This window comes from Hylobates moloch, unplaced genomic scaffold (genome assembly GCF_009828535.3).
Source record: "Hylobates moloch isolate HMO894 unplaced genomic scaffold, HMol_V3 SCAFFOLD_19, whole genome shotgun sequence".
In the NCBI taxonomy this organism is placed as follows: domain Eukaryota; kingdom Metazoa; phylum Chordata; class Mammalia; order Primates; family Hylobatidae; genus Hylobates; species Hylobates moloch.
In genome coordinates this window covers 77917982-77941091 of record NW_026652294.1, presented here as the reverse complement: position 1 = coordinate 77941091, position 23110 = coordinate 77917982, and the positions used below count along the sequence as shown (strand labels likewise).

At 45.7% G+C, this 23110-nt stretch overlaps 1 protein-coding gene across 2 annotated transcripts in view; it reads left to right on the top strand.

Moving 5' to 3' along the window:
* The first annotated feature begins 2138 nt into the window (after nt 1–2138).
* Nucleotides 2139–23110, top strand: part of DMRT1 (doublesex and mab-3 related transcription factor 1) — a 131143-nt gene continuing 110171 nt past the window's right edge. The window contains exons 1-2 of one of the 2 annotated variants that reach the window (XM_032138041.2): nt 2139–2634; nt 7504–7687. In XM_032138041.2, the coding sequence (XP_031993932.1) occupies nt 2281–2634; nt 7504–7687 (538 nt within the window). In that variant the 5' untranslated portion in view covers nt 2139–2280. The remainder of the gene's footprint in view (nt 2635–7503; nt 7688–23110) is intronic. The other variant, XM_058431529.1, reaches the window with a different exon arrangement.

The following is a 23110-nucleotide window of genomic DNA, read 5'->3' as shown; positions in this document are numbered from 1 at the left end:
GCCGGGCATGGTGGCAGGCACCTGTAGTCTCAGCTACTTGGGAGGCTGAGGCAGGAGAATGGCATGAACCCGGTAGGTGGAGCTTGCAGTGGGCTGAGATGGCGCCACTGCACTCCAGCCTGGGTGACAGTTCGAGACTCCGTTTCAAAAAAAAAAAAAAAAGAATTAGGCATGGTAGCCCATGCTTCTAGCCCCAGCTACTTGGAAGGCTGAGGCAGGAGGATCCCTTTAGTCCAGAAGCTGGAGGCTACAGTGAGCTATGACTGTGCCACTGCACTCTAGCCCAGGCAACAGAGCAAGACTCTATCTCTAAAAATTAAATAAACAAATAAAATATAAATCTGGAAAAAGATCATAAATGTTCGATAATAGCAATTGACATGCGAGTTTTAATGGAAGATTGTTTTTAATGGAAGATTTAAGTGGTTATCATTTATAAGTTTCCAGAATGGGATAGATGGTTGCATCCTAGCTCCTGTCAGGAGTATTCACTGGTTTCACAGGTAGGGTATGAGGTGGTGTGTAAAGCTAGAAGCTTCTTTTGGAAGTAATTTTCAGACAGAGAATACTAATGGAGAAATTTCAGACTGAGGGAAAGGGCCTGTGAGCGAGGCCTCAGAATTAGAGCTCCAAAGGCAGATTCCAGGATTTCAGAACTCACTGCTGAAAACACCAAACTGCTGAAAGACGTGGCCACAGTACAACCGTTTTGATGAGAAGCTGAACAGGATGACCATGCCTCTTTGGAGAAATAATCCCCTAGGTCTGGAGGCGGCCCAGGATCCTGAAGGTGAGTACCAGTGCTGGTGGAAAATAAGGGGCATTCAAAGTGCATTAAGACCCACTCCGGGGTCTTTAACTTGTTAACATGGAAAACAGTAGCAATGTACTGCTGGGGCCCCCTGCTGTGTGTATAGAATATACTGGAAGACTAAGACATGGAGATACTAGCTGGGAGCTAATGTAGAGATTCAGACTTGAGGTGAAGGGCTGGCCTTAGGGGGCACGTGGGTGTGCAGGAAGAACTTTTGCTCAGCAGGCCTTAGGGATACATTTGTTGTGCAGGTGCTGAGGACACAGGCATGGCTGGAGCGGGAGTTCACGATGAGATCCCTGGGACAGGATGTAAGATGATCCAGACAGGTTGTTTTTTTGTGTGTGTTTTTGTGTGTGTGCGTGTGTGTGTGTGTGTGTGTGTGTGTTTAGAGGTATAATGACATACAGTAAAATGCACAGATATGAAGTGTAGAATGAGTTTTGATAAATGTCTACATCTGTGTAACCACCCACCCCCCCAATCCCAGTTTTTTTAATATATATGTTTCTTTTTAAGTTTGAGTTTCCCGTGCCTGCAGAGTCTAAGTTTAAGCCGCCTCACAGGCAAGAAGCTATATGCACCTGAAGCGAACGGGAACACGGGCTGGAACAGTAGATCGTAAAGTTATCTGGTGCGAAGAAGGTAGAAGTCTTGTGAGCAAATGAACACAGACGCAGGAAGGGATAAACGGAGAACGGAAAGTTCCAACCTTTGAAATTTTTGAAGTGCTTGTGCCCTACACACTGAGGATCTTATTTGCCGTATATAGGGCAAATCTCATTTACCCTATAAATTTCTCAGGCCTTCCACCTCATATTTAATTCTCTTAAGCGAGAAAAAAATTTTTTTTTCTGACTTGGCTGCTGCCAAGGTCGGCTCTATCAAATCTGGTGCGTCTTTCTGGGGGAAAGGGAGCTAGAAGACCCCGTAGGGTGGTTTGCACCTCCTCTAAGCATGCAAGCACGGCTCTGGTCTTGACCTGGGGTGCCCAGCTTTCTCGGTGCACCGTGCTTTGGCAACCAGGTCTTGGCGCCTCCAAGAGCGGGGGGAGGGGTGCCACACGATTCCCGGGCCGCTCTGTATCTCTCTGCGCTTGCAGGGACCCAGCAGCAAAGCCCTGGATGCTTGCAGCCGGTGCAAGTTTGCAAACAGCTGGAGAGCGGTGGCTGGAGTGGGGGGCGTTGGGCGTGGCCACGCTCCCTCCCAGGCAGTCCCGGGAATGTTCTGAAAAGTATCCAAAAGTTCTGAGTCGCGCGCGCGCGCGCCAAAAGAAAAGGCACAACCCCCCACCACTCCGGGCGTGGCGTGTCCAGACCTCGCCACTTCAGCTGCACCTCCGGCTGCAGCGCACACGTCTCCTGCGCCGCCTCCTCCGGAGCCGCGCTGTCCGGCGGGTTCATCCCTTAGAGCAGTCTCCAGGCGAGAGAGGCGGCCAGAGTGCTCACACTTCTCCTAGGGGCACCATGCCCAACGACGAGGCATTCGGCAAGCCCTCTACACCGTCGGAAGCCCCTCACGTCCCCGGGGCACCGCCGCAGGGCAAAGCCGGGGGCTTTGGCAAAGCGTCTGGGGCGCTAATGGGGGCGGCCGGTTGCTCGAGCGCCGGGGGCAGCAGCGGCGGAGGCGGCTCCGGCTCCGGGGCGTCGGGCCTGGGTGCCGGGAGCAAGAAGTCCCCGCGGCTGCCCAAGTGCGCACGCTGCAGGAACCACGGCTATGCGTCGCCGCTCAAGGGCCACAAGCGCTTCTGCATGTGGCGGGACTGCCAGTGCAAGAAGTGCAACCTGATCGCCGAGAGGCAGCGCGTGATGGCCGCGCAGGTGGGTGCGGGCGTCCGGGAGCCGGGGTTCAGCCCTAGGGTTTTTTTTTTTTTCTTTGATGGAGTCTTTCTCGGTTGCCCAGGCTGGAGTGTAGTGGCGCGATCTCGGCTCACTGCAATCTCCGCCTCCCGGGTTCACGCAATTATCCTGTCTCAGCCTCCCAAGTAGCTGGGACTACAGGCGCACGCCACCATGCCCGGCTAATTTTTGCACTTTTAGTAGACACGGGGGTTGCACCATATTGGTCAGACTGGTCTCGAACTCGTGACCTCAGGTGATCCACCCGCCTCGGCCTCCCAAAGTGCTGGGATTACAGGCGTGGGCCACCGCTCCCGGCGGGGCCCGAGTTTTTTGAATGAAGTCCCCCCAGCAAGGCCGTCGCCATGCGGGTCTTGGGTTGTGGAGAGATGCTGCGAGTACCGCCGACGGCCGCGGCGCTTGGGGTCCTGGGCTCCGGGCCACGCTACAACGCCGGTCTGGGAGGGCCGGAGACGCGTCTGTGATCCAGCCCCCCGGGCAGAGTTGCGAGCTTCGCTCGGCTCGGGGTTCCCTACGATCTCTGACCTTGCCTTTCGGCGGAGTTGCGGGGTTCACCTCTACGGGAGTCCATGGGATCTCTAACTCGCCCGCTGAAGAGAGTTGCGGGGGTTCCCTCTGCTCCCGGGTCCCTGAGGTCCCTGATCCCGCTCTCAGGGCAGGGAATTTCGGGTTTCGCCCCGCTGGGCTTCCCCGCAATCCCAGAGCCCGCGCTCTAACAGAGCTGGCGGGGTTTATTGCGCCGGAGGAGCCTTCAGGATCCTCGCTCCCGCCCTCCGAGGTGAGGGTAGTGGGGAGGGTTCGACTCCAAGGGAATCCCCGGGATCTCTAGCCCCGTTCTCCCAGCAGAGAATTGCGGAATTCTTTCCGCTTCAGGGTCCCAAGATCTCCGACCGTGCCTTGGGAGCTGAGGGTTTCGCGGTTAGATTTCCTCGAGCGTCCCCAGAATCTCTGACTCTCCCTCCTTGCTGAGTTGCACTTAAATTAGAGAGGATCTTGGAGGGCGCCAGCGCTGGCCGCTCGGTTAGGGGGAAAGGGAGACTCGGCTGGGCTGCTGCTTACCCGGGTAGCCCGTCGGAAAGCCTGTTTTGTCTTTCTGGAAAAGTCGCTGCAATGGACGCAGCGTTGCGTCGTCTTCCCTGTGCGCCTGGCGCACTTTTTGTCTTCGCCCCCCGTGGACGGAGCCTGAGCGCCTCAGCCATTTTGAGAACTCTGGAAATTTTATTAGCGTTTTAAAATGTGCATTCTCGACCGAAGATTAAAGTGCAAATTACTTTGAAGATGTTTCAAAGCACGCTTAAGAATTTTAAAAAATATGCGCAGGTGGAAAAAAGCGCGCTAAGGTTTGAGATTTTGTCCGTCTGTGGTTTTGTTTTTTTAAAGGTTCGTAAGTCGGCTAGTAATTTCACATTTTAACGGAAAGTTGATGTCGTTAGCGTTCTAAAAGGATTTTTAGAAGGCAGTAATCCACGTTATTTCCAGTTAAAAGTTGTTTCATCTTTTTAAGGCAGGTTATTTAAAATGAAAAGATAACAAAGAAATGTTTGCTAACGATGTGCTACTTTTGATTAGGAACGTGTAAATATCCTCCATTGACAACAAATGCCCGAAGGTTATATGCTTTTATATAATACATCAGATTTTTACAAATGTGTTTTATACTAAACGTATTTTGGCTTCACAGATGGCGAGTTGCAGTCATGAAAATAGATATTGTTTTGCTTAATTTCTTAATAGAGTTTTTAAGCTTAATCTATAGTGGATGAAAAGAATACCCTGGGTATGGCAGTAAAATGCGTCACAATGAGTTTACTGAAAAAAATTAATGGATTTTAAATTATACTCTGGGTAGAAAAATTCTCTAAACATTTAGTTGTTGGCTTAAATATTTAGTGTGGAGAATATGCTTGGGGGATTTCTCAAAATGTAGTAAAAATATTCTAGTAGAGGAATTAATTTTGAATAATCTTTATTAGTAGAGGAGGCTGCTTACACCGTTAAAAACAAAAGCAACTCAAGGTCACTTAGAATGGGAAACTTCAGTATTTTCTACACCGGAAGGTGTGTACTGTGCCAGATGAATCCTTAAAAATCCATAAAACAACTACTTTTAGTCATTTTTAAATAGTTTGAAATTGATCTTATGTATGATTCAAAAATAATTGTATAGTTGCGTTCTTAATCAATTGTTACCCCCTTTCCTTTTTATATAATATTTCCTAAGAAACCTTGAGAGATGGTCCTTAGTGTAGGAGTAGATACTTGGGCATTTTGGATATGCATCGGGTTTGTGTAAGGGTGTGAGTATGCACTGACATACTTCAGAGGTTTGCAGGGGTTTAAAACTTGTTTCTGGTCAGATTCATTGATGTTCTGTTTCTAAGCCTCTTGCTTAGTAATAGGAAATCCAAGATTTAAGCTTAATTATTTAATCTTAAGTAATTAATCATTTAAGGTGAATTTTTCTAAGTCGAAGACTTTTTTTGGCTATGAGGAAAATTACTTCCCAATTAATCAGCTTTCTATGTTTGGACTGTAGTTTTCCTAAAGCAACATATAAATTGTAGTTGTTTTTCTTCCTTTCTTTTTTTTTTTTTTGAGACAGGAGTCACGCTCTGTCCCCCAGGCTGGAGTGCAGTGGCACGATCTCGGCTCACTGCAACCTCCGCCTCCCGGGTTCAAGCGATTCTTCTGCCTCGGCCTCCCGAGTAGCTGGGACTACAGGTGCACGCCACCACACCCGGTTAATTTTTGTATTTTTAGTAGATATGGGATTTCACCATATTGGCCAGGCTGGTCTCAAACTTCTGACCTCAGGTGATCCACCCGCCTCGGCCTCCCAAAGTGCTGGGATTACAGGCGTGAGCCACTGCGCCCGGCCTGTAGTTGTGTTTTTTAATAGAACGTTTTGATTTCACCTTTGGCTTATATTTGGGCAGGTCTGCGGTGTGGGTGCTTCACTGTCATTTCGTGAGCACCATACCTTAGTTTCAGCAGAAAGTCTTTGTTACATGTAGTAAGCAAAAATACAATTAATTTTCTTTAAACCTGTTTTTTCAATCTTATTTTTTATTTATTTATTTTTTTGAGATGGAGTCTTGCTCTATTGCCCAGGCTGGAGTGCAGTGGCTCAATTTCGGCTCATTGCAACCTCCGCCTCCTGGGTTCAAGTAATTCTCCTCTTGGCCTCCTGAGTACCTGAGATTACAGGCGCACACCACCATGCCTGGCTAGTTTTTGTATTTTTAGGAGAGATGAGGTTTCACCATATTGGTCAGGCTGGTCTCGAGCTCCTGACTTCAGATGATACACCTGCCTCAGCCTCCCAAAGTGATGGGATTACAGCTGTGAGCAACCCTGCCTGGCCTTTTTTCAATCTTTAACAGTGTTATTTAAAAGAAGATAAATTGAAGAGGGACCATGAAGAGCTTCTTGGGTATGTCAGGTCCTTTCCGGTCCCCAGTTCTGGCTCTCTCCTTCCTGTCTGTCTGGAATATCACACACCTGTCTTCTCCCTTCCTGCCTGCCTTCAGCCTCTTCTTCCTTCAGGGACTTCAACACCAGATTCCAGCCCGTTTCCCCACTGCTTCTCCCATATGCTCCCTCCACCCCAGGAATCAGGGCTCTGCAGGCTTTCCTAAGCACCCCCTGCCTTTCCTGCCCACCCTGTTCCATATTGTTCCAGTATGTTCTGCACGTTTATCCTTGCCTGTCCAAGTCCTCCTCATCCTATTCTTCAAGGTTCTGTCCAATTACTACTGCTGGCTGATTTTAACATGTTAAAGACATTTCTCTCTCTGACTTTCTTCTGTAGGAGTGAAAGGTACTTCTGTGTACCACTCTTGTGGTGTTTGTCACAGTTTGCCTTGTGTTGTGGTGGCATGTTTGCCTCCTGTTTCGCTGCCCTTTTTTTTTTTTTTTTTTTTTGGAGACGTAGTCTTGCTTTGTCGCCCAAGCTGGGGTGCAGTGTCGTGATCTCGGCTCACTGCAACCTCTGCCTCCTGGGTTCAAGCGATTCTCCTGCCTCAGCCTCCGGAGTAGCTGGGACTACAGGTGGGCCAACATGCCCGGCTAATTTTTGTATTTTTTTTAGTGGAGATGGGGTTTCACCATGTTGGCCAGGCCGATCTCGAACTCCTGACCTCCGGTGATCGGCCCATCTCCGCCTCCAGAAGTGCTGGGATTATAGGTGCGAACCACCACTCCTGGCCCTGTTTCATCTGTTAAACAGTAAGTAACGTAGGATGCAATCTACTCTTACTGGTCTGTATTTTTAGTACAGTGGTCTTTTACGAGTTTGTGGAATGAAGGAGTGAGTGATCCCATTTTCCTTTCTAATGTGTCAGTGCTTCTGACCCACTCTGCTCTTCAGATTGTACTCCTCCCCTTGGCTGACTACAGTTTTTTCCTGACCCTCCCTAGCCAACCTTATTCTACACAGTCATTTAACAAGCTTTTTTGTTTGTTTGCTAAGAGACAGGGTCTTGCTCTGTCTCCGAGGTTGGACTGCAGTGGCGCAATCATAGCCCACTGCAGTCTCAAACTCCTGGGCTTAAGTGATTCTCCTGCCCCAGGCTCCTGAGTAGCTGGGATTCCAGGCATGTGCCACCATGTCTGGCAACAAGCATTTTTTAGCACCTACTGTCTGGCTCAAAACTGTTTCTCAGCTTTGCACATCATAGTTACCTGGGTGGGTTTAAGAAGAAATGGGAGATTTTCAGACCTCACCTCCAGAGCTAGTGAATCATGGTGTCTGGGATGGGTGGGGCTTCTGTGTTTTGGCAAAGCTGATTCTGGAGTGCTGGAGGATGACTCGTTGTCGTGTGCTTCCAGGTGGCTCTGAGAAGGCAGCAGGCCCAGGAGGAGGAATTGGGCATCAGCCACCCCATCCCACTGCCCAGTGCAGCCGAGCTACTTGTCAAAAGAGAGAACAATGGCAGCAACCCGTGCCTCATGACTGAGAGCAGTGGCCCCTCTCAGCCACCACCGGCCAGTGTCCCCACCACTGCAGCTTCAGGTAATCTAGAGGGGCTGAGGTTCACATGGAGGCTGGGCATGCGGGATGAAGAAGGGCGGCAGCCACAGAAACAGGACTCCTCTGAGCTACGTACAATGTTTAGAGCTTAGAGGATTTTGTAAAGGATTCTCCCTCTGAAGGTCTGTTTTTGCCTATATCACAAAGGGGGGGCCATGAATTCTAGAAATGCAGGTTCAACTCTTTCCTGTTGATTATTAGTCAAGACTGAATCTGGATAGAGAATGATGTCAGAGAGAGGTGAGATTGTTCAGATTTTATCTCAGTCCACCCCTTCGATTTCCAGTCTTCCTTGTGGGAACTAAATATCCTTGTTTCCTAGAACTAGAAGTCTACTTCTCCACTGCATCTATTTGGGGAAAGTGTCTAGAAAGGCCAAATCCTAGTGTCAAATTTGAATGAGAGGGAAGTAACACGGGAAGGCAGGCCACGTTGGCTTGAATTCTCTCCCCTGGGTGCTAAGGAGGAATATGTTCTTTTTTACACATGTGAAACCTGAGACATAGACAGTTACGGGATTGGCCAAGTTCACTGAATTAGAAAGTATCTGAATGAGTTTATCTGTCTCCAAAGCTCAATACTCAACATGCTTACTGCACTAGGTCTCTAAATTACAGGGGTCTGAAGTTGTGCTGTCCAATATGGAAGCCCCTAGCCACATGTGGCTATTTAAATTTAAATTCATTACAATGAAATAAATGAAAACATTGAGTTTCTTCATTACACTAGCCACATCTCATGTGCTCACTAGCCACATCTAAGGGCTATCATTTTGGATAATGCATTTCTGTCTCTTAGAAATTCTAATTCGATGGCACTGGTCTAGAATGTGGGAGCTATGAGATATCCACCAAATAAAGACCTGTGGAATCTTGTTGTTTCCGGCAACTAAATACACATACTATAATTCACAGAATATCTTTAAATGTCTTTAAAGTGTTCTAAGCTCCATGAAATACAGCCTAGCTGTGTGATATCACCTTGACTAAGTTTTCACGAATTACTCCATTTGCTGGGCTTAAGCACTGTGTACTAAAGTCACACAACTGTATATCATTAACTAACTGTGCAACTTTGGAGAAGTTACTTAAGCTCCCTGGGCCTTTTTTCCTCTTTTCAAAGATGAGGAAAAGGGTTCCTGAGGGTCTTAAAGAGCTTATGAATCTTGGCCATTATTAAAAAGGAAGCTAAGCAGAAAAGAAGTTAAAAAAGAAGTTAAGCACCAAAGAAAGCAGGAAGGTGTGTCTCTCTCTGTGTATTTTACTGAAGTTATTGACTATGTAATTAACAGAGGTCAAGATACTCTTTTTTCTTTGCTTGGACTGGCTGCTCATAGTAGGTCCTTATAATAGTTTCCAAACCTTTCTTTCTTTTTTTTTTTTTGAGATGGAGTCTCACTCTGTTGCCCAGGCTGGAGTGCAGTGGTGTGATGTTGGCTCACTGAAGCCTCCACCTCCTGGGTTCCAATGATTCTCCTGTCTCAGCCTCCTGAGTAGTTAGGACTACAGGCGCCGGCCACCACACCTGACTAATTTTTGTATTTTTTAGTAGAGACGGAGTTTCACCATGTTGGCCAGGCTGGCCTTGATCTCCTGACCTCAAGTGATCCACCCACCTCAGCCTCCCAAAGTGCTGAGATTACAGGCGTGAGCTGCCGTGCCTGGCCAAAACTTTGGTGTTCACAGGAAGGAAGGAGTATATCAGAAATACGATCTTTACGCTTGAAGATTTTAAGATGTGTCCAAGGTTTAGTGACTAAATGATACAGGGTCACGGCTAACCTGGTGGATTTAGTTGTGGGGCTGAGATGAGAAATGGGATGTGTCACATGAGCGAAGAGGGCGAGTCCCAGTGCCAGGTTTTCCATAGGGGGTAACTCATTTGATTTTCATAAACGTCTCAGGAGGTAGGAATTATTATCCTCATTTACAGATAGGAAAACCAAGGCTTAGTAAGTGGTAAGGAGACTGCCACAGAAAAGAGCTGGCTGAGCTAGGATTTATTCCAGGCCTGTCTGGTTCCAAAACCTATGGATTTCCCATTCTACTTGACTGGGACCGGTTGCCGTGTTCCGTTGGAAAATGGACACTTATGATTGTTTAGAGGCTGTGGTCTAATCCTCAGAGCAATTTAGGGCTGGTGGACAGTTAGTAACAATGTTAGGGGAAAAAGTCCCTGCCATTCTATCTTGGCACAGAAGGCAGCAGCCATGGGTCTTCACGGGAAGAAATACAGGGAAAGGCCAGTGATGGATCAGTGTCAGTGCTGGATGTGGCACGACATCAAGGTTTGATTATAAACCCTAAGATAGTGGAGCTTTAGAGAAGGACTTTAGGCTATGCAGAGTTCAGAACGACTCTCACAAGGGTGTTTCAGAGTGGTGATAGGGAAAGTTGCAAAAGGAAGCAGTGCGGGGGCAAGATGGAGGGTTCAGGGTCAAGGAGGATTTAACCAGAGTCCCTTCCTCACCTGTGGAGTTGACAGACCTTGGAGTCATTCTACAGCTTTGAGCTGGCACTCAAAGGGAAGGGGCATGTGGAAGCCTACGGTGTGCTGTGCTCCTTTGCTCAGGCACAGGTGGGCAAGAATGGCTCCAGCAGCCTTTACCTTCTGAGCACGATGGGCTCGCTCTGTCTCTCTCTTTTTTTTTTTTTTTTTGAGACGGAGTTTCCCTCTTGTTGCCCACGCTGGAGGGCAATGGCGCGATTTTGGCTCACCGCAACCTCCGCCTCCCAGCTTCAAGCCATTCTCCTGCCTCAGCCTTTCAAGTAGCTGGGATTACAGGCATGCGCCACCTGGCTAATTTTGTATTTTTAGTAGAGACGGGGTTTCCTCCATGTTGGTCAGGCTGGTCTCGAACTCCCAACCTCAGGTGAGCCGCCTGCCTCAGCCTCCCAAAGTTCTGGAATTACAGGCGTGAGCCCCCATGCCCAGCCGACAATAGGCTCTCTACTAACCAGCTCATCTCTGTGGGGCAGGAGCCGCAGGTTGCTGTCATTCATGGGATTTGCTACCAGACCTCCCGAGTGGGGATTGATAACTTCTGGACTGAGTTAGGATGTGAGCAAGAGGGAAATTCAAATGCCAGCAGAATTAAACTATGTAAATATAGAGGCAGAAAGATGGAGTGTGGGAGAGTGGGGGAGAGAAAAAAACAGACTGTGGAGAGTCCTGAAGCTTGTATGCAGCAAAGGGAGCTTAATTTCTTAGATAGCTTCCTACTAACAAATATATACTTATATTCATTTTTCAGAGGTTGGATTTACTTAAAATAATTTCATGCAGGTAAATGGTAAACATGTATAGTGGAGTACAAAAATATATTCCATAAAACATCATTGTTCTTCTAACCCCAACCTGCAGTTCTCTTTGTCATTCCAGAATGACTTACTGCATGTACAGGTGTATGTGTCTGTTTATCCTTTTCGTATGTGTATATAAAATATTTGTGTAAGTAATATAGTGGAAGTATATTGTTCCTACTTGTGTCTAGTTAGCTTTTTTTCATTTACTACAGCTGAGAATTTTTAGTGATCTAGAATTCCACTGTACAGATGTGGAAGGCCGGCCAGGTGCCGTGGCTCATGCCTGTAATCCCCGCACTTTGGGAGGCCAAGGCGGGTGGATCACCTGAGGTCAGGAGTTCTAGAGCAGTGTGGCCAACATGGCGAAACCCTGTCTCTGCTGAAAATATAAAAATTAGCTGGGCATGGTGGCACACGCCTGTAATCCCAGCTACTTGAGAGGCTGAGGCAGGGGAATCTCTTGAATCTGGGAGGTGGAGGTGGCAGTGAGCTGAGATTGTGCCATTGCACTCCAGCCTGGGCGACAGAGTGAGACTCCATCTCAAAAAAAAAAAAAGAAAGAAAGAAAAGTAGATGTGGAAGGCTATGATTTGAAGTTATGCAGTGAGAGGTGAAAGTTGTAGGAGTTGTCAGGGAATAGTAAAACCTACCAACCTGGCATACCTTGGGGCAAGTTGCTAACTTTCAACTTTCTAATACCTGATGTCTAGTGTTTACTAGGTCAGTAGCTTAGTGAAATTTAGTCAACTTTTATTTATTTATTTATTTATTTCTTGAGACAGAGTCTCGCTCTGTCGCCCAGGCTGGAGTGCAGTGGCGCAATCTTGGCTCAACCTCCACCTCCCGGGCTCAGACAATTCTCTCACCTCACCCTCTTGAGTAGCTGAGATTACAGGTGTGCACAGCGATGCCCAGCTAATTTTTGTACTTTTAGTAGAGACAGGGTTTCACCATGTTAGTCAGGCTGGTCTCAAACTCCTGACCTCAAGTGATCTGCCCGCCTTGGCCTCCCAAAGTGCTGGGATTACAGGCGTGAGCCACTGCATCCCGCCTTAGTAGACTTCAAAGTCCTTGAAGTTTCTTAGTTATCTCCTTTTGTCTCCCAAAAGGGCCAAAAGCGAAGAAGAGAAATGCTCAAGAATTATTGCCAAGATTATTGGCCAAATTCTGAGGACACTTAGAAGGAAATTAAGTATTGTTTCATTTATTGGAGAAACTGGCCTCTCTGAGGAGGATAACATATGTTAGAAGAAAGTCTCTAAAATCTTTAGCCAAAGATTGGCTAAGACTGACCAGATTAACTGGATAGTCTTTGAATAACGAGTGTAAAATATTTTTGGTGTAATTTTCTTATATGATTGTGGGTATTACTGTGGAAAGAGTCTTTTGAAGAAATTCTGTTTATTGCTGTTGCCTGTACCAGCAGGATCAGTTGTTAGCAGGTACACTTTTCTTTTTTTTGAAACAGTCTCGCTGTATCGCTCAGGCTGGAGTGCTGTGGTACGATCCCGGCTCGCTGCTCCCTCCGCCTCCTGGGTTCAAGAGATTCTGATGCCTCAGCCTCCTGAGCAGCTGGGATTACAGGCGCTCGCCACCACCCGTTTAATGTTTGTATTTTGGTAGAGATGGGGTTTCACCATGTTGGCCACGCTGGTGACCTCAAGTGATCCGCCTGCCTCGGCCTCCCAAAGTGCTGGGATTACAGGTGTGAGCTCCCGTGCCTGGCCGCAGGTACGCTATTGATAAGCAAATAGTTTTTTCCCAGCCATTTTTGGAGTATTCACACACAAAAAAAGATAAACGTTTTTGGCTATAAAATGACAAAGAATTAATGGCAAATTTACATTTTTTCCTGTGGTTTCATTTTTTGAACTTTAGCATAAAATGTACTTTTTTTTTCCCAAAAGTTATTAGCTGACTTAAATCTCAGGTTTTCTTCCTCTTTGTAAATTTAGGCTCCTCTTTGTTTTGTTTTATTTAATATTCTACTTTTTCTTCAACCTCCCGTGCTCCTATAGAATGCTGTTTGACACAGTACTTATGCTAAGGTCTGCATAGTTCTCTGCCTCCTTTTCTGTGCAGAAACTGTCAGATGAAGGGTTGCACTGTAGATAATTCAGTTCTGCATGTGTGTCCTTTGTAAGGACCTGAATGTTATCTCTCTTGGGGCCCTCCCTCTTGGAGCACCGGGGACTTCCATCCACACTCACATTCACCCTCCCCCAGATCAAACCATCTTGGGGCCCCCCCTGGGCAGCTCCAGCCTCTTCTGTGGCTCATGGCGCAGTTTCAATCACCTTTCCCCTGTTAGAAGGGTCAGTCAGCTCTGTGTCTAATATTGAAGGGGCCTTTCCTTCACTTTTCTTCAGCAGTTACTCCACTTGGAGAGCATGCAGTGAGAGGGCACATGCCAGTTGGGAAACACATTGTGTTGTATGTTTAAGTGCTTAAAAGTTCATAAAACATGAAATGTGTTCGTTTGAAAATGGAATAGTGTCCCATGCAGTTTTTACAAGTAAGAGATATGGCTGGTGAATTCACAATGGAAGATACTGAGTTGTTTAAATTAAAAACTATTTTTTAGAGCAGTTTTAGTTTCACAGCAAAATTGAGAGGAAGGTACGGAGATTTTTTTTATATACTACCTGCCCCCACGCATGCAGAGCCTCTCCCACGTTACCAGCATCCCCCATGAGAGTGGTGCATTTGCGAACATCAGTGAACTCACATTGATGCATCATTGTCATCCAGAAACCCTAGTTTGCACAGGGGTTTGCTCTTGTTGATGTACTTTTTATGGGTTTGGACAAATGTGTAATAGCATGTGTCCACCATTATAGTATTCAGAGCATTGCCACTGTCCTAAAAATTCTCTGTGAGGTTATTTAAATTTAAGATAACATTTTAAACACTTTAAGAGTTTTTTGCAAATTTTTATTTTATTTTAATGTTTATTTATTTAATTAATTTTTTTTTTTTTTGAGATGAAGTCTTACTCTTGTCGCCCAGGCTGGGGTGCAGTGGTGCTATCTCAGCTCACTGCAACCTCCGCCTCTCAGATTCAAGAGATTTTCCTGTCTCAGCTTCCTGAGTAGCTGGGATTGCAGGCATGTGCCACCACACCTGGCTAATTTTTGTATTTTAAATTAGCCACTCCCACTAATTTTTATATTTTTGGTAGAGACTGGGTTTCACCATGTTGGCCAGGTTGGTCTTGAACTGCTGACCTCAGGTGCTCCACCCGCCTCGGCCTCCCAAAATGCTGGGATTACAAGCGTGAGCCACCAGGACTGGCCATTATTATTTATTTAGAGATAGGGTCTCATTCGGTCTCCCAGGCTGGAGTGTATGGCTCCATCATGGCTCACTGCATCCTCCAACTCCTAAGCTTAAGCAGTTCTCCTGCCTCAGCCTCCTGAGCAGTTAGGACTACAGGTGCACACCATCATGCCTGGCTAATTTTTAAAGTTTTTCTTTTTGTGGAGACAGGGTCTCGCTTTGTTGCCCAGGCTGGTCTTGGACTCCTGGCTTCCAGCAGCCAGGAGTTGAACTCCTGCTTCAGCTCCCAAAGTGCTGGGATTACAGGTGTGAGCCTACACACTAAGCCCATTTTTTTTTTTCAAGAGACAGAGGTTCGTTCTGTTGCCCAGGCTGGAATGCAGTGGCACAATCATAGCTCACCATAGCCTCAAACTCCTGGACTCAAGTAATCCTCCTGCCTCAGCCTCCCAAGTAGCTGGGCCTACAGGCCTGCTACATGCCCAGCTAATTTTTTTTTTTTTTTTGAAACACAGTCTCACTCTTGCCCAGGTTGGAGTGCAGAGACGTGATCTTGGCTCACTGCAACCTCCACCTCCCAGGTCAAGTGATTCTCGTGTCTCAGCCTCCTGAGTAGCTGGGACTACAGGCGCATGCGACCATGCCCAGCTAATTTTTGTATTTTTAGTAGAGACAGGGTTTTGCCACGTTGGCCAGGCTGGTCTTATCTTTGGAGTTTTCTAATGTTGTAAAGAAGGAAATACTTTATTCAAATAAGCAGTAAAAGCTTTTTTTTTTTTTTTTTTTGAGACCGAGTCTCGCTGCGTCCCCCAGGTTGGAGTGCATGCAGTGGCACCATCTCAGCTCACTGCAAGCTCCGCCTCCTGGGTTCACGCCATTCTCTTGCCTCAGCCTCTCAAGTAGCTGGGACTACAGGCGCCCGCCAACACGCCTGGCTAATTTTTTGTATTTTTAGTAGAAACGGGGTTTCACCGTGTTGGCCAAGATGGTCTCGATCTCCTGACCTCGTGATCCGCCCGTCTCGGCCTCCCAAAGTGCTGGGATTACAGGCGTGAGCCACCGCGCCCAGCCAGTAAAAGCATTTTATACAAATTGGATTGAGAGTTTATTTTTGAAAGATTCGGCCACTTAAGTGAAATGAGATCCATTTGATTTTAGATAGCTTTCAATTACAGCTAGAATAGGAAATGATATTAGGTTAAGAAAAAGGTTTTCGGATAAAAACATTCCCAAATTTTACTTTCAAATTAAACAAATTTTCAGAGTTTCTAGCAAAACAAAACAAAACTCCTTTTTTTTTTTTGGAGACAGAGTCTCACTCTGTCACCCAGGCTGGAGTGCAGTGGTGTGATCTCGGCTCACTGCAAGCTCCGCCTCCCGGGTTCACTCCATTCTTCTGCCTCAGCCTCCTAAGTAGCTGGGACTACAGGCGCCTGCCACCTCGCCCGGCTAAGTTTTTGTATTTTTAGTAGAGACAGGGTTTCACTGTGTTAGCCAGGATGGTCTCGATCTCCTGACCTCGTGATCCGCCCGCCTGGGCCTCCCAGAGTGCTGGGATTACAGGCGTGAGCCACTGCGCCCAGCCAAAACTCCTTAAACTGAAGCAGTAGAGGCAGAAATGAAAGAAAACGCTTAAGATTAATGGGACTGATGGTTTTTGTTTGTTTTTTTGGTTTTGTTTTTATTTATTTAAATTTTTTTTGAGGTGGAGTCTCACTCTGTCGCCCAGACTGGAGTTCAGTGGTGCAATCTGAGCTCACTGCAAGCTCCGCCTCCCGGGTTCATGCCATTCTCCTGCCTCAGCCTCCTGAGTAGCTGGGACTACAGGCGCCCGCCACCACGCCTGGCTAATTTTTTTTGTATTTTTAGTAGAGACGGGGTTTCGCTGTGTTAGCCAGGAGGGTCTCAATCTCCTGACCTCGTGATCCGCCTGCCTCAGCCTCCCAAAGTGCTGAGATTACAGGGGTGAGCCACCACGGCTGGCCAGGGACTGATGGTTTTGATAGCCTATTTTAGATAGTGTCTCAATTTTGTTTATCCTGTCAGGGATAGTCTTTGCTTATATGTCAAGTATAGGAGTTTAATTGATTAGATAGAAACTTTCTGTGGATAGTATTTTAATAAAGTAATTATGAAAACAAAGTACATAGGAAGTAACCTACTGGTCTACCTTTGACTAGAAAGGAAATTTAGAAAACATCTAAAACCAGGAAACACATAAATACAGGGGTTAAAGTTACAAATAAATTTTATAACAGCATATTAAAAAACAAAAACATTTGATTGGTTTACATCTATGTTTCCCTTGTGAAAATGTAATCTTTAAGGACAAACACTGCACTTTATCCATCTCTGTATAGTACAGTATCTGGCTTTATAGTTAATGGTCAATAAACCATTGCTGAATGAATAAATGATTGTTAAATTTGAAGTGATATTTTAAAATACTAGATAAGTGATCTGAACCCACCTGTAGACACCAGAGAATAAAATTATTGATGTTCAATGTACATTTTTGTTGTGTGATATTTTAAAAATATATCTGAATATTTTTTTCTTTTTGAGACAGGGTCTCGCTCTGTTGCCCAGGCTAGAATGCAGTGGTGCCATCTTGGCTCACTGCTGCCTTGACCTCCTGGGCTCAGCAATTCTTCCACTTCAGCCCCCAAGTACCTTGGACTACAGGCACGTGCCACCACTCCTGGCTCGTTTTAAAGATTTTTATAGAGATGGGAATCTCACTGTGTTGCCTAGGCTGGTCTCAAACTCCTGGGCTCAAGTGATCTTCTCACCTTGGCCTCCCAAAGTGCTGGGTTTACAGGCCTGAGGCAGCATGCCTGACCTCTGAATTTTTTTTTTTTTTTTTTTTTGGTTGAAGTCTTGCTCTGTCAGTCAGGCTGGAGTGCAATGGCGTGATCTCGTCTCACTGCAACCTCTGCCTCCCAGGTTCCAGTGATTCTCCTGCCTCAACCTTCCAAGTAGCTGGGATTACAGGCGCCCGCCACCATGCCCAGCAAATTTTTGTATTTTTAGTAGAGACGGGGTTTGACCATGTTGGCCAGGCTGGTCTCTAACTCCTGACCTCAGGTGATCCACCCGCCTCGGCCTCCCAAAGTGCTGGGATTACAGGCGTGAGGCATCGTGCCCGGTGACCTGTGAATTTTTAAGGTGATTAAAAATTCAAATGTAGTTTAACAACTTAAGATGTAATTCATATACCAGGTAATTAATCTGTCTCAAGTGTACAATTCAGTGTTTTTTAGTAAATTCACAGGGTTGTACCACAGTCACAAGAATCTGGTTTTGGAACGTTTTAGTCACTCCCCGTGTGCTCTTCACTCCAGCCCTGGGCAGACACTAATATATTTTCTGTCTCTGCAGAGGTGTCTATTCTGGAAATTTTGTATAACTGGAATGATAAGATGTGTAACCTTTTGTGTCTTACGTCTCTTAGCCTGATGTTTGTAAGTTTATCCATGTTGTAGCATGTATTTTTAATTATTTTGTTCCTTTATCCTAAATATTTATGATAATATTTCATCATATGGATAGATAACACATTATTTTTCTGTTTATCAGCTGAGAAACATCTGGGTTGCTTATGGGTTTTGGCGATTATGAGTAATGTTGCTGTGAACTTGTGTGCGAAAGTTTTTGAATGAATGTATGTTTCATTCTCTTAGGTATATGCCAAGTAGTGGTGTTACTGAGTTTTATGGTAACTCTGTCCTTAACGTTTTGAGGAACTGCCACACTTTTCCAAAGAGGCTGCACTATTTTACATTCCTACCAACAGTCTATGAGGGTTCCAGAAAATTCAGACTAAGTTTTTTTAAGTTACAAGGGAAGGTGCCTTTATCCTAGCAAGCTACAGATAATTAAAACCCTGTGAGAGTCTCTCATGACAAGTTTAGATTATGAAGGATTCTTTAGGTTTGCATTTTATTATCAATAGACACATGTTAATATTCAGGCTGGGTGCGGTGGCTCACGCCTGTAATCCCAGCACTTTGGGAGGCTGAGGTGGGTGGATCACCTGAGGTCAGGAGTTCGAAACCAGCCATGGTGAAACCCCGTCTCTACCAAAAATACAAAAATTAGCCAGGCATGGTGGCACATGCCTGTAATCCCAGTTACTCTGGAGGGTGACATGGGAGAATTTTCTGAGCCCAGGAGGTGGAGGTTGCAGGGAGCTGAGATTGCGCCACTGCACTGCAGCCTGGGCGACAGAGCAAGACTCTATCTCAAAAAATATATATATGTGTGTATATTGAATATATATATATATTCGGTCTTTGAAAACGTTCCTTTCTTACTTAATTGTCACATAGAGTTTATATTGAAAGGAACAGTGTTTGTGGAAGTAAAGCAATTTATAAAGGGACCTGGGGAGAGGTTTTCTTTGCTGTAGCTGTATTATTGGTTGGTAGAAATATTGGTATCTATAGGAAGGGCTAAAGTAACATTTTGGACTTTGGGTGATGTGTGTTTCCTGAAAACAAGGGAGCAAGAATTCTGTTGCCCTAAAACTTGGCAAGAATAGTTTTAATCTATTTCTTTTTTTTTATTATTATACTTTATGTTTCAGGGTACATGTGCACAACGTGCAGGTTTGTTACCTGTGTATACATGTACCATGTTGGTGTGCTGCATCCATTAACTCGTCATTTAACATTAGGTGTATCTCCTAATGCTGTCCCTCCCCCCTCCCCCCACCCCGCAACAGGCCCTGGTATGTGATGTTCCCCTTCCTGTGTCCATGTGTTCGCATTGTTCAATTCCCACCTATGAGTGAGAACATGTGGTGTTTGGTTTTTTGTCCTTGTGATAGTTTGCTGAGAATGATGGTTTCCAGCTTCATCCATGTCCCTACAAGGGACATGAACTCATCCTTTTTTATGGCTGCATAGTATTCCATGGTAGATATGTGCCACATTTTCTTAATCCAGTCTATCATTGTTGGACATTTGGGTTGGTTCCAAGTCTTTGCTATTGTGAATAGTGCTGCAGTAAACATATGTGTGCATGTGTCTTTTAATCTGTGAGTTTCTAAAATTGGAAAACCACTGTCACTCTTCTGGGGAGTAAAAGAAAACCTGAGAGCTGGTGAAAATGAACAGCTGTCCTTCATGTGGCCAGTGGGAAGAGGGCAGTTCACAAAGACTTTCAGACCTGGTTGTAGCATTGAGGAACTTTTATAGGTGGTGACACTAGGTATTGTCCTTGTATGGTGCTGCCTTGCACTTGCTGCCATAGGAAACTTTTGGAAGGTCACAAAGGTCGTCTGTGTTATCAGTGTCACTTGCCTACTCAGCAGCATCCCCATGTGGTTCTTTGACTCACATATTCGTAGTTACCTGGTGGTTTGAGGATCCTGTCCTGTTGATCACCCCTCAGATACCTACTTACTTTTGGAGTCTTATGAATGCCTTTTTGTCCTCTTTTTATATTAATTAACTTACCTTTAAAAACTTTTATTGTGGTACAATATGCACAACTTAAAATTTATCATTTTAGGCTGGGCACAGTGGCTCATGCCTGTAATCCCAGCGTTTTGGGAGGCCGAGGCGGGCAGATCACCTGAGGTCAGGAGTTCGAGACCAGCCTGACCAACATGGCAAATCCCTGTCTCTACTAAAAATACAAAAATTAGTTAGACATGGTGGTGGGTGCCAGTAATCCCAACTACTTGGGAGGCTAAGGCAGGAGAATCAATTGAACCTGGGAGGCGGAGGTTACAGTGAGCTGAGATCGCGCCATTGCATTTCAGTCTGTCTCAAAAATATATACATACATATATATATATATATATATATATATATTTATCATCGTAACCATTTTTAAGCGTAGAGTTCAGTGGTATTAGGTACATTCACCATAATGTGCAACCGTCACCACCATCCATCTCCAGAACTTCCCAGACAGAAACTCTACCCATTAAACGATTATTTCCCGTTTACCCCTCTCATGAACTAACTTATGACTGAGGCCAGTCTCTTCTGCAAGCCCAGCTTTCTTGGAAGTTTCCCGGCTTCTGAAATCACCTGTAGACTCACATGAGTTAAGATGATTCCTTTGATCTCTGCCAGCATCCTTTCTTGGCTCTCTTAACTCCCAAATGTTTCCTGTATTGCTGACTTCTTTCTTTGTTTTAAGTGCTGCTCTAACCTATGCCTCTTGGGTAATGGGGGGCTCCAAAGTCTATAAAATAACTGAGGTTTATAGGGAAGGGATGCAGGGGACTGTATACTAACACCTTATGCAGTACACTGTAAATTCTGTCTGATGATCTGGACTCTGAGCCCAGGAGTGCCCTTAGTTTTACCGTGAAGCAAAGGAAATGGAGTAGGGGTGCCTGTGGGTCCCCTGGGGCTCTAAATGCTCTCTCACTGGGTCTTGACTTGTCAGGGTCCCTTTTGCGGTTGTCAAAAGCAGCTATGCAAATATATATGTGCATTTCTGTTTCGGCCTGAAGGTGTCTTCACTTTCCAAATGATAAAAAAATCCAGTTCAGTGTTTTTGACTCTCCTATGAAAATTCACATAAATATTGATTACTATTGTTGAACCAAATTACACTTCAAACCAAGGTTATGCTAGTCTCTAAACGTCTGCAGGCAGACTTCATAGTTGCTAATGGGGTCCTATTGTACAATACCACTGAACATGCTTTCCAGAAAAAGATGTATAAGAAACTCTTAAAGTGGACTATAAATAGCTGGCAAGTTGTCAAAAGAAAATAATCAATTCAGTATTATAGTAATAGCAGATTTTCTGATGTTTATTGGCAATAAGGGTTCTTAGATACTGCTTCAGCCATCCATTGCCATTCAACGTATACTAACAGATGACTTTCAATGTTGATTTCAGCACTTATAAAAATTGCCTTTAACTACCCGTTAACTGTAGTCCTGAGGTTTTAGGGTTTATCTAAAATATATGGTGGGGCACGGTGGCTCACGCCTGTAATCCCAGCACTTTGGGAGGCCGAGGTGGGTGGATCACTTGAGGTCAGGAGTTGAAGACCAGCCTGGCCAACATGGTGAAACCCCATCTCTACTAAAAATACAAAAATTAGCCGGGCGTGGTGGCTCATGCCTTGTAGTCCTAGCTACTTGGGAGGCTGGGGCAGGAGAATAGCTTGAACCCAGGAGGCGGAGGTTGCAGTTAGCCGAAACCGTGCCATTGTACTCCAGCCTGGGTGACAGAGTGAGACTCCGTCTCAAAAAAAATTAAATACATAAGAAGTAAAATAAAATACAAATTAGTTCAGTGAAGCAGATTGGATTTATCAAATGACAATAAATGTTTGCTGAATTGACTTGAATTCATCTCTGCTGGAGAGTTTGCAAGATTTCCTGCCTTGCTCTTCTTACTCTTTTTTCATTTTACTTCTTTATTCATTTGACAAATGTTCGTTCTATGGCTGCGTTGAGCCAGATCCTATTGTAGGTACAGGATATATAGCAGTGCATATATCTCTCACATGGATCTTACCTCTCTCGGGGGCTGCCAGGGAAGACAGTTGATAAACAAGTACATCAATAAATAAGATATTTGCAGTAAGTGGTAAGTGCTGTAAAGAAAAAGTGATATGATGGATGTGACCAAGGGGACGGAGGCTGTTTTAAATAGAGTGGTCAAAGAAGGAAGGTCTCTCTAAGGAAGTTAAATCAGAGCTAGTCCCAAATGACAGTGAGCCATTCTCATCAAGATCTGGGGAAAGAGCATTTGAGGAGGAAGGAGCAGCAAGGTGAGACTGTGCTGAGGCAGGCAGCTGTGAGCCCGAGTGCTTTGAGCACAGGGTGACACCAGTGGGGTTGTGTCCTGGGCTCATAGCAGTAGGGCACACAGCTGCCTGTGTAGGCCACGGAAAGGGTTGGGAGTTTAGCATGAATGCAGTGGAAAGCCATTAACTATTAAAGCAGTGAATGGTGTGATCTAATTTACTTTCTTAAAATATCTCTCTGCTGTTGTGTGGTGTTGTTTGAAGGGAACTGAGTGACAGATTGATGGGAAAGTTGTGCTGTTGTCCAGGTGAGAGGGAGAGCTGCTTAGTCTGGGGTGGTGGCAGTAGAGATGGAAAGAAAGGCTGGGATGGGAAGTCTATATTGGGGGTACATTTATATGTAATTTTGGTCGGTGTTGTCAATGGTATTCCCTTCTGAGAGTGGCTGCTACAGCGTTGCCAGTACTAGGTTGTTGGGGTTTTCCTAGTTAGGTGAGGTTGTGTACATCAGTGTGGTCAGGTGAATCACGGCCTCCCGAAAGATGCGTATGCCCTGATCCCTGGAACCTGTGAAGATGGTACCTTACGTGGCAAAACGGACTTTACAAACGTGATTGAGTCAGGAGTCTTGAGATGAGTGAGATGATCCTGGATTTTCCGGATGGGCACAATCTAATGGCGTGAATCCTTAAAAGTGGAGCGCTCCCTGGGTGTGGTAACTCATGCCTGTCATCCCAGCACTCTGGGTGGCTGAGGCTGAAGAGTCGCTTAAGCTCAGGAGTTTGGGACCAGCCTGGGCAACAACGAAATCAGGTCTCTACAAAAAAAAAAAAAAAAATTAGCCAGGTGTAGTGGTGGGCGCTTTTAGTCCCAGCTGCTTGGGAGGCTGAGGTGGGAGGATTGCCTGGTCCCAGGAGTTCGAGGCTGCAGTGAACAGTGATCATGCCCCTGCATTTCAGCCTGGGTGACAAAGTGAGGCCATGTCTCTTAAAAAAAAAGGGGGGGGGGCAGGGGAAGTGTGGACGGAACCTTTTCTGGCTGCTCCTAGAGGTGCCATGACAGAAGACACAGGAGAGTTTCCAGGCTTGACAGA